This window comes from Artibeus jamaicensis, unplaced genomic scaffold (genome assembly GCF_021234435.1).
Source record: "Artibeus jamaicensis isolate MK-2021 breed Jamaican fruit bat unplaced genomic scaffold, CSHL_Jam_final contig_475, whole genome shotgun sequence".
Lineage (NCBI taxonomy): Eukaryota > Metazoa > Chordata > Mammalia > Chiroptera > Phyllostomidae > Artibeus > Artibeus jamaicensis.
The window spans coordinates 2,158,057-2,172,609 of record NW_026521852.1 but is presented as its reverse complement, the minus strand read 5'-3'; the positions used below and the strand labels follow the sequence as shown (position 1 = coordinate 2,172,609).

General features: G+C 43.3%; 1 protein-coding gene across 9 annotated transcripts in view; it reads left to right on the top strand.

The window, feature by feature from the left end:
- SRGAP2 (SLIT-ROBO Rho GTPase activating protein 2) overlaps window positions 1–14,553 on the top strand; it is a 252,003-nt gene that overhangs the window by 163,389 nt on the left and 74,061 nt on the right. For all 9 annotated transcript variants that reach the window (XM_037155440.2, XM_037155438.2, XM_037155443.2 and 6 more), the window contains exon 5: window positions 8,079–8,141. In XM_037155440.2, coding sequence (XP_037011335.1) covers window positions 8,079–8,141 — 63 coding nt within the window. The remainder of the gene's footprint in view (window positions 1–8,078; window positions 8,142–14,553) is intronic.

Genomic DNA, 14,553 nt, shown 5'->3' with positions numbered 1-14,553 from the left:
TTATTTATTTTTAGAGAGAGAAGAGGGGAAGGAGAAAGAGAGAGAAAAACGTGTGAGATTGGTCAGTTGCCTCACACATACACCCCAGCTCGGGACCTGGCCAGCAACCCAGTCTTGTGCCATGATTGGGAATCAAACCTGTGACCTTCCAGTTGGCAGACTGGAAGCACTCAATCCACTGAGCCACACCAGTCAGGGCACCTGTTGCCTTTTGAGTAAAGGAGTTATAGGTGAGATTAACTTTTATGGTGCTGACAAGCTCAAGGCATTCTTTAAAGATGAAATGTGACTGCTTTTATACAAGGCAGTTTTATTATAACCTGAAATATCTATTAGTACCTTAGAAAGTCAAATTCAAAGAAAAAAGATTTGCTATATAATAGCTAGATTTTTTTTTAAATCAAATTTTGTTTCTGGCAAGCTAGACTGTGGAAACCTCTTGGCAGAGATAAAAAAAGAATTGATTTTTGAACTAGAAAACTAACTTAAGAAATTCCATTTCTGGTAATGACTGAGGTTGGAAGAGTTGTATCTTCAGACATCAGATTAATATCCATCTTTCTCAGTAGATTGTAAACTTTTAAACTATCTGTTTTGTATACTGCTATATTTCTAGCCAAACCACAAGTGCTTTACACAATAGATGTTTTATTTGCCAACAAACTCTTAGCTCACTCCTTAACATCCAGCATTTCCCCCTTGCCAAGATCTAGTCATTGAGCCTGCCTCTGTCACCTTGAAAGGGCACGTTATTTAGCACCTGTCTTGGTTGGTGGGTTCCAGTCCTTAGCCCATTATTTTCTTTATTAATTCCAGAATTATAGTGCACCCAGTCTTTTAAAACATGTGTATGACTCATTAATTAGTTGTAAAGTGAACTTGGTGAGTTATGATTAATAAAAAAATAGAAAAGAAAAGGATAGGAAATATCAGAATGCACTGCACATAATAAGTACTATTGTAAACACATTATACTGGATTGCAGTTTTAAAAAGGTATCTTTTGAAATCCTGCTCTAATAAAAAGCAAAAACACTTCAGGTATCCCCCTTGTGGCAATTCTCAGCCTATATCTCTATACAAAATTTGTAATTCAGTATATTTGTATTTTATACTACTTTGCGCTCCCAGGTTATACAGCCATAACTGTGGCACAGCTGTCCTAGAACCATCGTGTGGTATCTTAATCAGTGAGTGAAGGCCACATAGAGAATCCTTCTCCATAGACACAAGTAGTGTGGCCAAGGGGAAATCCGGAAGACCTTCCTGGGCTCTAAGCTCCAGGATCACTACCCCTACCCTCTGACGGCTTCACTCTGTACCACCTGTTTTGATACACTGAGTTGGGTTGGGGAGAGAACAGTGCCCACCATCACCTAGCACTGGCCCTGGTACAAAACAGCTACTCCGCTTAGCCCTGCCCTCCCCACCAAAAGCGGTTCAGGCAAATCTCCAGCTCATGAAACTTGGCCTCTTTGAAGTGGTGAGTGAGTGCCCCTGAAGTAGAGGGTCACTCTGCATCTGGTGGTGCTTCTGCTGCCAGAGGTTCATGTGGGGCTCATGTCCCTTCCCTCTGAGATCTGTAAATGTAAATTCAGTTTCAAACTGTTGTGTGTTTTTTTTTAAGTTGGTCTCAGAAGTGTCTTTGGATTGGGGGAGGTGTGTTAGCACTGATGGAGGGAGATCTCTGCCCTTGAATTTTTTTTTATTTTTATTTTTTGAAAACTGCTGACGTGGGCTCATGGACAGAGAACTAAATGACCCTGTTTCTACCCGCTGACAGACTCAGCCTTGGGACTGGGCTGAAATTAGCTCCCACCACATGGCAGAGATATGCCTTCCTCTTGTTTTCTTTCTTTCATATAAATAGGGAGTACTATTGTGCCTGTCGAATAATACAGCTTTGTAGTATCTCCCTGATGAAGGTTGGTTTTAAAACCTTCCCATAATCAATGTTCTTTGGGAACTGCTAATAGACAAACCCATCTAAGGTCAGGAAGTGTAGTGAGGCTACGATGAGTGACCAGCCTAGTGTCCCGGCAGCCCAGACCATGTGGCCTCGTGTTTCCTTCCATTTCTGCTGCTCTGTCCTTTTGGTGAGTGAGAAGGCTCTGCAATGTTAGCCTGGCAGAAATGAGGCTGAGCATTTCAGTTCTGTTGTTCTACGCTGTTATCTGTTGGAAAAGGAGGATTCCCTACCATTTTGTAAGCACGCAGCTGGCAGGAGCTGTTGCAATCTCACTGCCTTCCGATCAGCCCCACCACAGCAGCAGGCAGAGTGGGGGCCCCCGCAAAACACACTCTGGCCAAAGGGTTGTGGTGAGTTTCAAAATAAAAGATTCCTGCCTGAGCACACCATTGCACTTCCTATCCCATAGGACCAGCTTTGTTCATTGTGTCACATCGCTCTTCTAAATTTAGGCATCTTTTTTTTTAAAGCAAAGATTACTATGCAAACATTTAAGAGAAAAACTTTGCCCAAAGTAATTTTTTCCCTCAACTTCTAGTTGGTTTCCTGCAATGTTTAGATGACTCATTCTCTTCCAAGAAATTTTAAAGAAGAGATGCGGGCTGTGTGATAGCACACAAAGACTGCTCTGTAAATTCTCTTTCTTTCCTGCCTAGAACCCCCTTGCTTTTTTAATAGAGAAGGGAAAGGCTCTACAGGCTTTAGTAATGTACATGGACTCAGCAGGTTCTCTTGTTCCCAGGAATAAATGTAGGCCTTGTCTTTGGGTGGGGTCCCCTTATAGTTCCTCAGTTCTGACAGCCCCGTCAGAGCAGCCAGCATGGAAGCCCTTCCTGGGACACTGGGGCCATGCTCGCCACCAAAGGCACACAGTTAAGGTTTCTGAAATAGAAAATGGGTGGCCTTTTTCATCTGTGAAAGGAGAAGTGCTGGCTATTTCCTGCCTCTCTGTGAGTCAGAATTGCTCTGGATTGCTGGGGGCTTGCTGGCGGCTTTATCAGACACTTTTAACTGTGCTACCTACACGTGTGTCCCTGGCCCAGCCCTCAGCCAGAGGGGAGCCGGAAGTCAGGATCCCCTTCAGCAGCCTGTTCAAATAAACATGGATAATAGAGTTGAGCTGGTCCTTTTCCAGCTAATCAGTAGTACATGAAAGGAAACATCTGCCTGGGCTTAATTGCTGTTTTATTGGTTATGTTTTTTCTCTCCACCCCATCCACTCCTCTGGGGGCTGAGTTATTTATGCCATGGGTAAGCAACAAGGTAGAGGACTGGGAGCTTTCTCCTGTAATCTCTGCCATTTAATAAGGCAGTGGTAAGGGAGGGTGGGAGACTGGCAGGAGGCGTTGATCCACAGGTAGGAGGGCAAGGTGCTTGGAAGGACACATGGTTACTTTCTGGCCTTAATGCTGACTCTGGGGCTGGTTGGTCAGTCATTTTGCCTCCCTTCACCTCCTTGGACCTCTGCTGCTTCAGTGGAGCTCAGCTGTCCTTGCAATGGGAAGGAGAGGCTGGTTGTGTGAGCTCCTAGGTCAGGTGTGTCAAACTCATTTTCACCAGGGACCACATCAGCCTCGCAGTTCCTTCAAAGGGCCGGATATAATTTTAGGACTGCTTAAATGTAACTACTCCTCTGTCCGGCCAGGACGGAGGCGTAGGTGGAAACACTGTACCTCCTCGCACAACCAAAATTAAGGACAACAAAGATTTAGAAACAAAAACACAAGCAGAACAGACAGAAAATTGAACTGTATGGAAGTCTGACAACCATTCATCCAGACTGGTAAGAGGGGCGGAGTTGGCAGCTGGTGGGGAGGGGTTGCGGCAGGAAAAAGTGGTGGCTGCCAGACCTGGGTGTGCAGGTGGTGTGGGGCTGACTGAGGTCACACATTCAAGCGCAGATAAACTAGGCAAAAATGGGCAGCGAGACAGACTGCGCAACCCAGGGCCCCAGCAATGGGAAATAAAGCCTAAAAGCACTGATTGAAAAGGTGCTAGGAGAGACTCCCAGCCTCACAGGAAAGTTTGTTGAAGAGACCCACAGGGTCCTAGAACATACACAAGCCCACCCACCTGAGAATCAGCACCAGAAGGGCCCAATTTGCTTGTGGGAAGTGGCAGAGGGAACTGAAATCTGAGGTAGAGGAGAACCAGCACCATTGCTCCCTCTCTGACCCCGCCCCCACATACAGCATCACAACCCAGCGACTGGATCTCCCTGCCCTGGTGAATACCTAAGGCTCCGCCCGTCATATGTAACGAGCACAACCTGACCAAAAATGGCTCAGACAGAAGAACAAATCAAAGTTCCAGAGCCAATACTTTTAAGCGAGCAAGAGATAGCCAACCTATCAGATGCATAGTTCAAAACACTGGTGATCAGGATGCTCACAGGACTGGTTGATTTGGATCACAAGTTAGATGAAAAAATGAAGGCTACACTAAGTGAAATAAAGGCAGATGCACAGGGAACCAATAGTGATGGAAAGGAAACTGGGACTCAAATCAATGGAGTGGACCAGAAGGAAGAAAGAAACATTCAGTCAGAAAAGAATGAAGAAACAAGAATTTAAAAAAATGAGGAGAGGCTTAGGAACCGCCAGGACATCTTTAAACGTTCCAACATCCAAATTATAGTAGTACCAGAAGGGGAAGAGGAAGAGCAAGAAGTGGAAAACTTATTTGAACAAATAATAAAGGAAAATTTCCCCAATCTGGCAAAGGAAATAGGCTTCCTGGAAGTCCAGGAAGCTCAGAGAGTCCCAAGGAAGGTGGACCCAAGGAGGAACACACCAAGGCACATCATCATTACATTAGCCAAGATTAAAATGAAGGAGAGAATCCTAGAAGCAGCAAGTGATAAGGGGACAGTCCCCTACAAAGGAGTTCCCATCAGACTGTCAGCTGATTTCTCAAAAGAGACCCTACAGGCAAGAAGGGGCTGGAAAGAAGTATTCCAAGTTATGAAAGGCAAAGACCTACATCCAAGATTGCTCTATCCAGGAAAGCTTTCATTTAGAATGGAAGGACAGATAAAGCGCTTCTCAGATAAGATAAAGTTCAAGGAGTTCATCATCACCAAGCCCTTATTATATGAAATGTTAAAGGGATGTATCTAACAAAAAGAAGATAAAAAATAGAAACAGTGAAAGGACAGCAAAACTCATAGTTATTAACAACCACACCTAAAGCAAAAGCGGACAGCTAAAACAGGAGCAGAACCACAGAAAAGGAGACCCACATGGAAGGTTAGCAACCGGGGAGTGGGAGAAAGAGGCGGTGGGGGGGGGAAGATACAGAGAATAGGTAGCATAGACGGTGGGGAGAAAATAGACAGGAAGAGGGCAAGAGTAGTGTAGGAAATGTAGAAGCTAAAGAACTTATGACACATGGACATGAACTAAGGGGGGCAATGTGGGTGGGAGAGGGTGTGCAGGGTGGAGAAAAATGAAGGGGGGAAATGGGACAAGTGTAATAACATAATCAATAAAATATATTTTAAAAATGTGTAACTACTCCTTAACTCAAGCGAGAACTTCGTGCTGCCACAGGGTAGAAACAAGGTGCCAGGCCACATAAAACAAGGTGGAGGGGCAGATTTGGCCTGAGGGCCTTGTGTTTGCCACCTGTGTCCTAGATGAAACTCATTTCCTCTTGTGGCTTCTTCCAAAGGTTGAGGGGCATTGAAAATGATAAATTGAAGATTGGTCAGATAACCCCTGAAGGCATCCATTTTATAGAGCATCTTGGTCCCTGATTATTTTCCACTCTATGGAGTGAAGCCAACCAGCCATACCTGGAATTGGGAGATATTTGAATATAACACAGACTCGAGAAGCTAGACAAAAGGTCGTAACGAATCATTGAATGGCAGAGGTTGGGAAAGACCTTAAAGAATGTTTGAGCCAAAGACTTTCATTTTATGGAAAGGAAAACACAGGCTTAGAGAGATTAACTGAGTTGTCCAAAGTTACTCCTTGATGGTGAAGGAACTGGGAATAGACTTGTGATTGCTAATTTAGGGCTCCTTCCACCTTTTCCACACTACCAGGTGTAAAAATTCATGTCAACTCATGACAGAGATCACATATGTTATATTCCATACTTCATTCCATAATAGAAAAATAGCAGAGTATAAACAAAAAGTGAAAATGACAGATAAAAAAAGTTTTTTGAAGTTCAAGCTTGCCCTGGATGATGTGGCTCAGTGGATTGAGCAGCCAGGTCCCCAGCTGGGGGCATGCAAGAGGCATCAATCAATGTTTCTGTCACACTTCAAAGTTTCTCTCCCACTCATTCTCCCTCCTACTCCTCTCTAAAAATAAATAAGTAAAATATTTTAAAATATATATTTTTTAAGTTCAGGCCCACTAGAAGCAAAGGACTGCAAATTACAGTAGGATACCATTTCAAATGGTCAGAATCAAAAAGTGAAATAGCATTCTTAAAAGTTGCTTGTGGTATTTTAAATGGTACAGTGGTTTTTCAAGGGCAATTTAATGTTATAAGCAGATAGTCTTTGACTCAGCAGTGTTACTTCTAGGAGAAAATAATGAAAGGTATGCATAGATTATATACAAAGTAATTTAATACAGCTTGTTCTACCATAAAAAATTGTAAACAAAGTAAATATCCCAGAATAGGGGCTAGCTACATCAATATAATCTATTATGATGTTATAGAAGAAGAATAATATATAAGGAAATGTTTATGACATATATTTAAGTGATAAATTATATGTGTATAAGGTAATCCCAATCTCATGAAAATCATAGATTAGAAAAATATGTAATAAAATCTAGACTGATGATTTCTTAGTGGGAATTACATTTCCCTTTTTTTGAGGTTTTCTACTGTTTTACGTATTACAATAAACTTATTTCTTTTGTAGTCAGGGGAAAAGTATTCTTAAAGTCACATACCTTGAAAACAGCAAGATCTTCAGTGATTATGTGCTTGACATGCAAGACCTTTATTTGCCTGGGAGCTGAGCAGTGCCAGGGAGTTGTGCTATGCCTTCTGGTAAGAAGGCGTTGTTGGCATCGGATTTTTAGTAGAAAGGAACTAAAAGGAGCTGGTAGAAGGCTCCCTTCTCAGGGGCCCCGTAATGCCAGTCAGTTTAATTTCCTGCTCTTTGGGGCTTGGCATAAAACACTCGGTATGGAAGGCGAGGCTCTTCCTTTCTGCTCCCTCATTATTCTCTTCTTCTACTGTTCTCTGTGGTATGGTTAGATGCCAGTTCTGAGTGGCAGCAGCAGAGAACCTGAGAGCCGCCGCTACTTAGGATTAACCAGCTGGCAACCCCTTAACATACATTATCAGCATCGAGTAACATCATGGTTCATCGCACAACCAGTCTATATTGAGATACCACTGCCCTTGACGTTTAGGGTTGAGACGGAGCAAGAAGGAGGCCTAAGTTCTCCGTGCTTGAAGGTTCCTTTTTAGTTGGGTACTTTGAAGTCCTTGGATTTGTTTAAAGATTTTATTTATTTATTTTTAGAGAGAAGGGAAGGGAGGGAGAAAGAGGGGGAGTGAAACATCAGTGTGTGCTCGTACCCCCTACTGAGGGTGTGGCCCGCAACCCAGGCATGTGCCCTGATTGGGAATTGAACCAGTGACGCTTTGGTTCACCGACCTGTGTTCAGTCTACTGAGCAACACACGAGCCAGGGCCTGAAGTCTTTGGATGTTTGTATACTTCTTCTGATCTCATCCTATTTTATACCTTACTTTCCTCCACAGTTCTCAGATGTGCTTAACTACAAGTCTCCAAGAAAACTTGTTCCACCTGACAACAGTTACTAAGTAGGATTGTGACTTTGAGGCCTGTTCTTTGGGGACTAATTGAAAAATCAAGGCTACAACCCATTTTCCCTCCACACGATTGCCTTTGCTAGGCTGTAGAAGGGGCACATTTCATTTTATTAAAATTCTTTGAGTAATCTGACCATAATTGGGTCTGATCGGAGTGGTTATCTGATTTGCTAGATTAAGTAGTGGGCCTTAGTTGAGTCTGCGGTATTTGTAGAGCCAGTGCTGCTCTTGCCTTTGTTGCCCCTCCCTCCTCCTTCTGTTTCCCAATTAACCTTCATTCCTCTTTCCTTGCAGAGTAAAGAAGTCGGCCAGCAGCTCCAAGATGATTTGATGAAGGTCCTGAATGAGCTCTACTCGGTAAATCAGATGGGCTGTCTGGTTCTTTAACAAGCAGGGGGAAGCAGCGTGTAGCACTTTGTGGCCATAGTCACGACAGCAACAGAACTGAGCTGAGGTTGAGGACAGTGCATGGTCCCCTTTGACGGTGCCTCCACCCATCTCTTCTGTACACTGTCATTTTCAAACCTGAATGAACCAAAAACACTTTCTCAAAAAAAAGATCCCTTTTCAACTGCGCCAGCTAAAGACCAGCTGAGGCTTAGGTCACCAGCACAACTGATCCCATTTGTAGCCAACCAGGGACCCCAAACCTAATGGCAAGGAACACAGCTGCCTTGTACCACTAATACGTGTGTGCTGGAAAGGTTTGTGGTTCAAGGTTTTACATCAGTTCTTGGGTTGATCTACCTGTTCGAGACTAGAGTGAGTGCTCTAGAGGGAAGCATGGAGTCTTAAATGCCCGTAATATGAGGAACCAGTTCAAGCAGAGAGAGCTTTACATCGACTCCCTGGGCTTTCATAAAGGCCAAACCTCAGTGAAGGGGAAGGTTTTGGGCTTGAAGAAAAAAACAGTTCGTTCGGAAAGAGCTGGCACTTCAAGCATGTGATGCCTGTGGCTGATGAGTGCTTCTTCATGCACAGATAGGTGGTGGCGGGTGTCCTTCCCCCAGCCGTGTTTCATTAATTATAATTAAAACACACATGCACACCAAAGAAATTCCTGTTGCCGTAGAGGGAATAGTTCAGTTGTGCAGCTAAAGCCTTCCAGGGCCTCATCACTAGCTGAGCTGTGCCAGACCTTTGTATCATTCTCCCGGGTTACCCCATCCTGTTTTGGAAGTGAAATTGATTTCCTGTGTTTACTTGCTTATTTCCTCCCTCCCTTTTTCCCTTCTTTCTTTTTCTTTTTTTTTCTTTAAATTCACAGGAAGACAGTCAGTGGTCACATGCGTCACAGGCATTTGGGATCAGAGAATTGCATGTTCTTGACCAAAAGTCTAGGTGTGGCCATTTTGTCATGGCAACTGTTAAACAAGTAAATAGGGTAGTCATCAGACTTGTCTCCAGTGACGCTTAGTGTGTTTGGAATTTCTGCTCTGTGACTCTTTTGCTCTGAAGCCAAGTAGATAGAGTACCCTTTGGTTTCCTTGCCAGGTTTTCATTTCTCTCAAATGAAGTTAAAGCTTGTTAAAAGTAGAAGCACATTGACTTGGACCATTTTCAGACTGGATGAGTTTCTTGAACCCCTTGTCTTTTGAATGCGTTACTTTATTTTTAGAGCATCTTCTAGGCACCAAGAAGAGCTATTATTACTCTTTTCTCCTGCAAAGAATGCACTAAGATAGAAAGTGACACATGTAGTCATTGTATGAATCCTTCCACTTTCCTGTAAACATCTTGGGCTTCTGCTGTGTGCTGTTTCTGGGGAGGAGTAGGTTGGATGACCAGCAAACCCCAAACTAACTCAAATCTAGCATGCCACATTCTGCACTGCAGCAGAGGAGGAAATGTGTCTAGGGATCTGTTAGCATTAGCCAGAGTCCTAGATCTCCTAGTAAGCTCAAATTAAAAATAACAATAAGCCAAGGATATACTTTGGTTTGGAGTGAGAAAGAAAACCCCGTCACTTGTTCTGTTGGGCACTGTACAGCCACAGACAATGCAGAGCATGAACTCTTCCTGCTGGTGTGCAAACTGAGAGCTGGCTGTGTGTGGTATCCCCTGCCATCAGGTGAATTGACACACACTCTTATAATCTGTCTGAGTCCAGCCCTGGCTGGTGTAGCTCAGTGGATTGAATGCAGGCCTGCGAACCAGATGATTGCAGTTCGATTCCCAGTCAGGGCACATGCCTGGGTTGCAAACCAGTTCCCTGCAGGGGACCCACGAGAGTCAACCATACGTTGATGTTTCTCTCCCTCTCTCCTTCCCTTGCCCTCTACAGATAAATAAATAAAATCTTATTTAAAAAAAAACCTGTCCAAGTCCAAAATAAAATTTGATGTTTTCCTGTAGTGGGCAATAGGAAGGGAAAAAAGAGAGGACACTGGAAAGTTCCGGGGAAGGCAATGATTCTCTGGCAGGGTGGCTTTTTACCCCCAAAGGGACATTTGACAATGTCTGCAAATGCTTTTGGTTGTCATAGCTTGGGTGGGGGGGTGCTGGAGATAAGAATGTGACTGAAATCTTATAATGCACAGGACAGCCTTCTACAACAGAAAATTATGTGCCTAAAATCTCAGCAGTACCAAGATTGTAAAACCCTGGTCCATAACTAATGCCTCCTGAATTAGACAGCCCAGATTCTCTCCAGTCTTCCACTAACTACATGATCTTGGGGATGCTCTGTGACCCAGGTCTGCACCTGCCATATGTCGGTGTCTCCATGTCCTGGAGGTGAGGGTTGGGGGTCACCTTCCTGAAATGTCAGACAGTTAAAAGTCAAATGACTTTGCAGATTCTGTAGGTCACTAGAAAATTCAGAGAGTAGAATCATGAGTTGTTTCTTCTCGAGGGTGAGATAAGCATAGGACTGGTTGGACTTTAGAGGGACCAACTATCCCTGTTTGCCGAGAACTGGAGGGCTTCCAAGGACATGAGACTTTTTTAGTGCAGAACCCTGGAAAGTCCAGGGTAAACCAGGCCTATTGGTCACCCTACATGGGACAGTGGTTTCATCAAGCAAGAACTTGGGACCACTGTATGCTGGGTTTGGGAAGGCACTTGCTGTGTGTTTTCTCTCTCTTTCTCTCTCTCTCTTTCTCACTCTCTCTCTGTGGAGTTAAAAAGGGAACATGGAGGGCTGCTTATAAAGAGCTTCGCCCTTATCTGCTCTTCCAGAAGCCATGTAAGGATCTCATTTCAGTGACTGTAGGCAACAAAAGTTTTTTGTGGGCGTGAGATAAAGGAAATCAAGGTTATGAGGAACCACCGTATTCAGTGCTTTTCTTACCTTGCCTCTAATAGCCATAAGTGGTACTTTTGGGGAGGCTGATTGCCGAAGGGTTGATAATTTAAGTACTTTTGAATCTTCATGATCCAAAAACAGGGCCCAGGTGTTCCCAAATAAAGGTGCCTTCAGTAGAGAGGCCTGGACTCCTGGACTGTGTAAGTGGCCAGCTGCTCCTCTATACTTTCCTCTTTTCTGCCTGAAAGGCCTTTGGTTTCCCTGATTCGGCCTCTGTGTGAGGGGCTGCTTCCCACAGCTGCTACTCAGAGAGCGATCTCAGTGAGCGTTCTCCCCCACGTGTCCCCACCCCACCCCCCATAATAAATGAGCTGGCTAGTTTGTAGGCTATGGCATACATAAGTGGTTTTCATATTGACTGATGATCCAGGAATGCCTTTGAAGTCAGAGCTCCCTGCTTTGCAAAGAACTGTGGAATTCTCTGCCTCAGTTGTACTCAGGAGCTGTATCTGGAAAAGGCAGGGAACCCCCTCCTCCCGCCAGGAAGGCATATATGTGGGGCCACTAATGCCACATGGATTGGATGAATAGGAAGAGTTGAGGAAGCCCTAAAATTGAGAAAGGAAGAAGAGGTGTTGGGACTTGGAGGTACCAGTGCCCCACAAGTTTTATGCTTCTAAGTATTCCTCCTGATTATAGTCTTCTTGATTTGGCGTGGCAGCTGTCTGCTAGGGAGCCATGACTGGTATTTAGCACCTGCTCTCTTGAAACAATGTCAGGCTGATAGTCCCCCAACTCTGCTTGCTTGTGTCTGCAGTACTGGGCACTAAGGATACAAAGACAAATAAGAGATGTCCCTGAACTCAGGGCATTTCGTTTTCATAGAAGAGACAGAACAATAAAGTGGGAAGCGGAATATATAAGACATGCCTGCACAGAGGAGGGACGTGAAGTCAGACTCCCTGACGAGATTCTTGAATTGAATCTTAATTGCCAAGAACTCTTTTATTGTTCCCTTTTTGTTGCATCCTGTTCTTGTTTCTTGATGCATTGTTTTCATTTCTCATTGATCTCTCTAGGGATATTATTGATGGATTGTTACCGAAGTTTTTTTTTTCTTTATTTATACTTTCTGTTTCTTCTAAATTAGTTGTTTTGGTCTTTCGTATTACATATTTTTCCTAAATGTTTAATAATCTTAGCTGCCTGATTACATTTTAAAGTGAGGTACTGAAAAGCTGGTTGGAAGTTATGGGTGGACCTGGCTTTTACTGCAGGGCAAGGGAGTCCCACCCTGTGGCCCAGGATGGCGATGAATGCAGCCCAACACAAAATCGTAAATTTACTTAACACATTATGAGATTTTTGTTTTTGTTTTTGTTAGTGTTCATGTATTTAGTATGTGGCCCAAGACAACTCTTCTTCTTCCAGTGTGGCCCAGAAACGCCAAAAGTTTGGACACCCCTGCCAGGGTGATCTGACGGGACTGAGTTCCTGGGGAAGACTAGTGTTTCTAGATCTTTTATCTTGGGTGGTCACGTTCCCCAGACAAGGCTCTCTATCTCTCACCTACGTTTGGGGGCCAAATTGTGAAGAGGCCTGTGCCATTTCAACATTCATTACAGAACTTTCAGTTGATACTCCTGGAACCCCAATCCAGTGCTGTTATCCTCAGCTGAGCCTGCTGTCCTCCGTTTATAGACGCTCCCCAAGAGTATAAACCTCCAGTCTTCCATGACCGACGGGAGGTGAGGGCACCTGGGAGTCCAGTCCGTTCTGAGGCCTTCAACAGTCTCTTTTGTTTTTAGCTCCACTTTTATCCCACCGCCACCAATTCCTCTTAGGGCTTTTGTGGTTCTTGGAGCACAAAAAGGCTCTCTACTTCTGATTTAGGGTTCAGTAGGTCAGTTACTACTTGCCTCCTGCTCTTCACCTTCCACTTTTGTTCTTTTTGTTTTCCTTAATTTATTTCCTTAATTTATACAAAAAAATAATAGTGATAAAAACTCCTGCTATTTTAGTGTAGTTTGGGGAGGGAACAGGGCTAAAGACGTGAATTCACTATTATGATTTTCAAAGTAATGTTAATTCTCTTTGTAGAACTGAAGGTTTAGATTTCTGAGTTTTTTTCCTAGTTTGTATTTGCCTCACTATATGTATTGCTCCAAGTCCTGTTTTTCTAATTGTTTCACCATCACGTATTCAAGCGTCAGCCTTTGGACACCTCAGCTTTCCCTTGAGTTGGAGGACAGAAGTTACGCTTCTCTGTTTCCACAGAAGAGAGATTCAGTGTCATTGAGTCACTTGGGCAACACTGGTCATAAAACTAACATTGTCTACATGACATGCTTCCCAACTCTGAAGAAGAGAAGAAAACACAAGAGAAGTGGTGGTTTCCCTTAAGAATTTAGAGTTTTTTAGATGAGGTAGTATTTTATTCTTTTAACAAGAGTTCTTTAAGTTCTCTAGGGGGAAGAAGCAATATAAATAGTTGGTTTTTACTTCTTCATGTGTTGTCTTGTCACTGCTAATCCTCTGAGCTCTTTTTTGTCTCTCGTGTTTAGTCATAGTGTTTCCTATTTATTTATTATGTATCTCATGAAATAGAAAACCACTTTCTCAGAAATCATTCACTTTTGACTTTGAACACCTTGGTCACATTCAGATGGAAAAAGAGAAAAGGGAGCCTCCTGTCTACCCTTCCTCACCCAGGATACAAGATGCCTCTTTCTCACTTCCTACTCAGTCTGGAAACCTGGCGGACCATTTGAATTACTTAGAAAGGCTTTTAATGCTTTCAGAATTAAATATCATTTCCTCTGTGATGAGATATACAGAGAAGGTCTTATACTGATAAGAAATTATGTCATGTTCAGAATAAGGTGAAGCTGATTTAAAACATTTAGTATCCAAAATGAGACATTATTTAAACTCTAATGTACTTTGGTTTTGTAATTGTCCCAATATTCTTTCTTCCTTCGTCTATCCCCAGGTGATGCTAAGGTATTAGTATACCACGAAGTTTCTCTAACCCAGAATTTGTCACCCTTGGCACTATGGACATTTTGGAGCAAGTAATTCTTTGCTGGGAGTACTGTCCTGTACATAGGATGTTCAGTAGCATCTTGGCTTCTACCTACTAATGCCTGTAGAAGCAAGCTTCAAGCTGTAACAATCAAAGATGTCTCCAAGCAGTACCACATATCTCCTGGGGACCAAATTAGCCTTTATTTGAGGCTACTGATTTAACTCAAGTCTATAAATGAAACCAGGTTTTCTTTTCTAGTCTCTCTTATCTCAACTTAACCTTTCCTTCCAATGAATCCAGCTGTGGTTCTAAGCAGAGGAGAGACACTGGTGCTTAGTGGCTAAGACTGTGGACTTTGTGGCCTGACAAACCTGGGTTTGAATCCTGAGTCTGCCATTAACTAGCTGGTGACCTTGGATATGATAGTTCAGCTCTGTGCATCTCAGTATTCTCATCTTTAAAAGTAGAAATCATAACATGTCTTTTTTAAAATA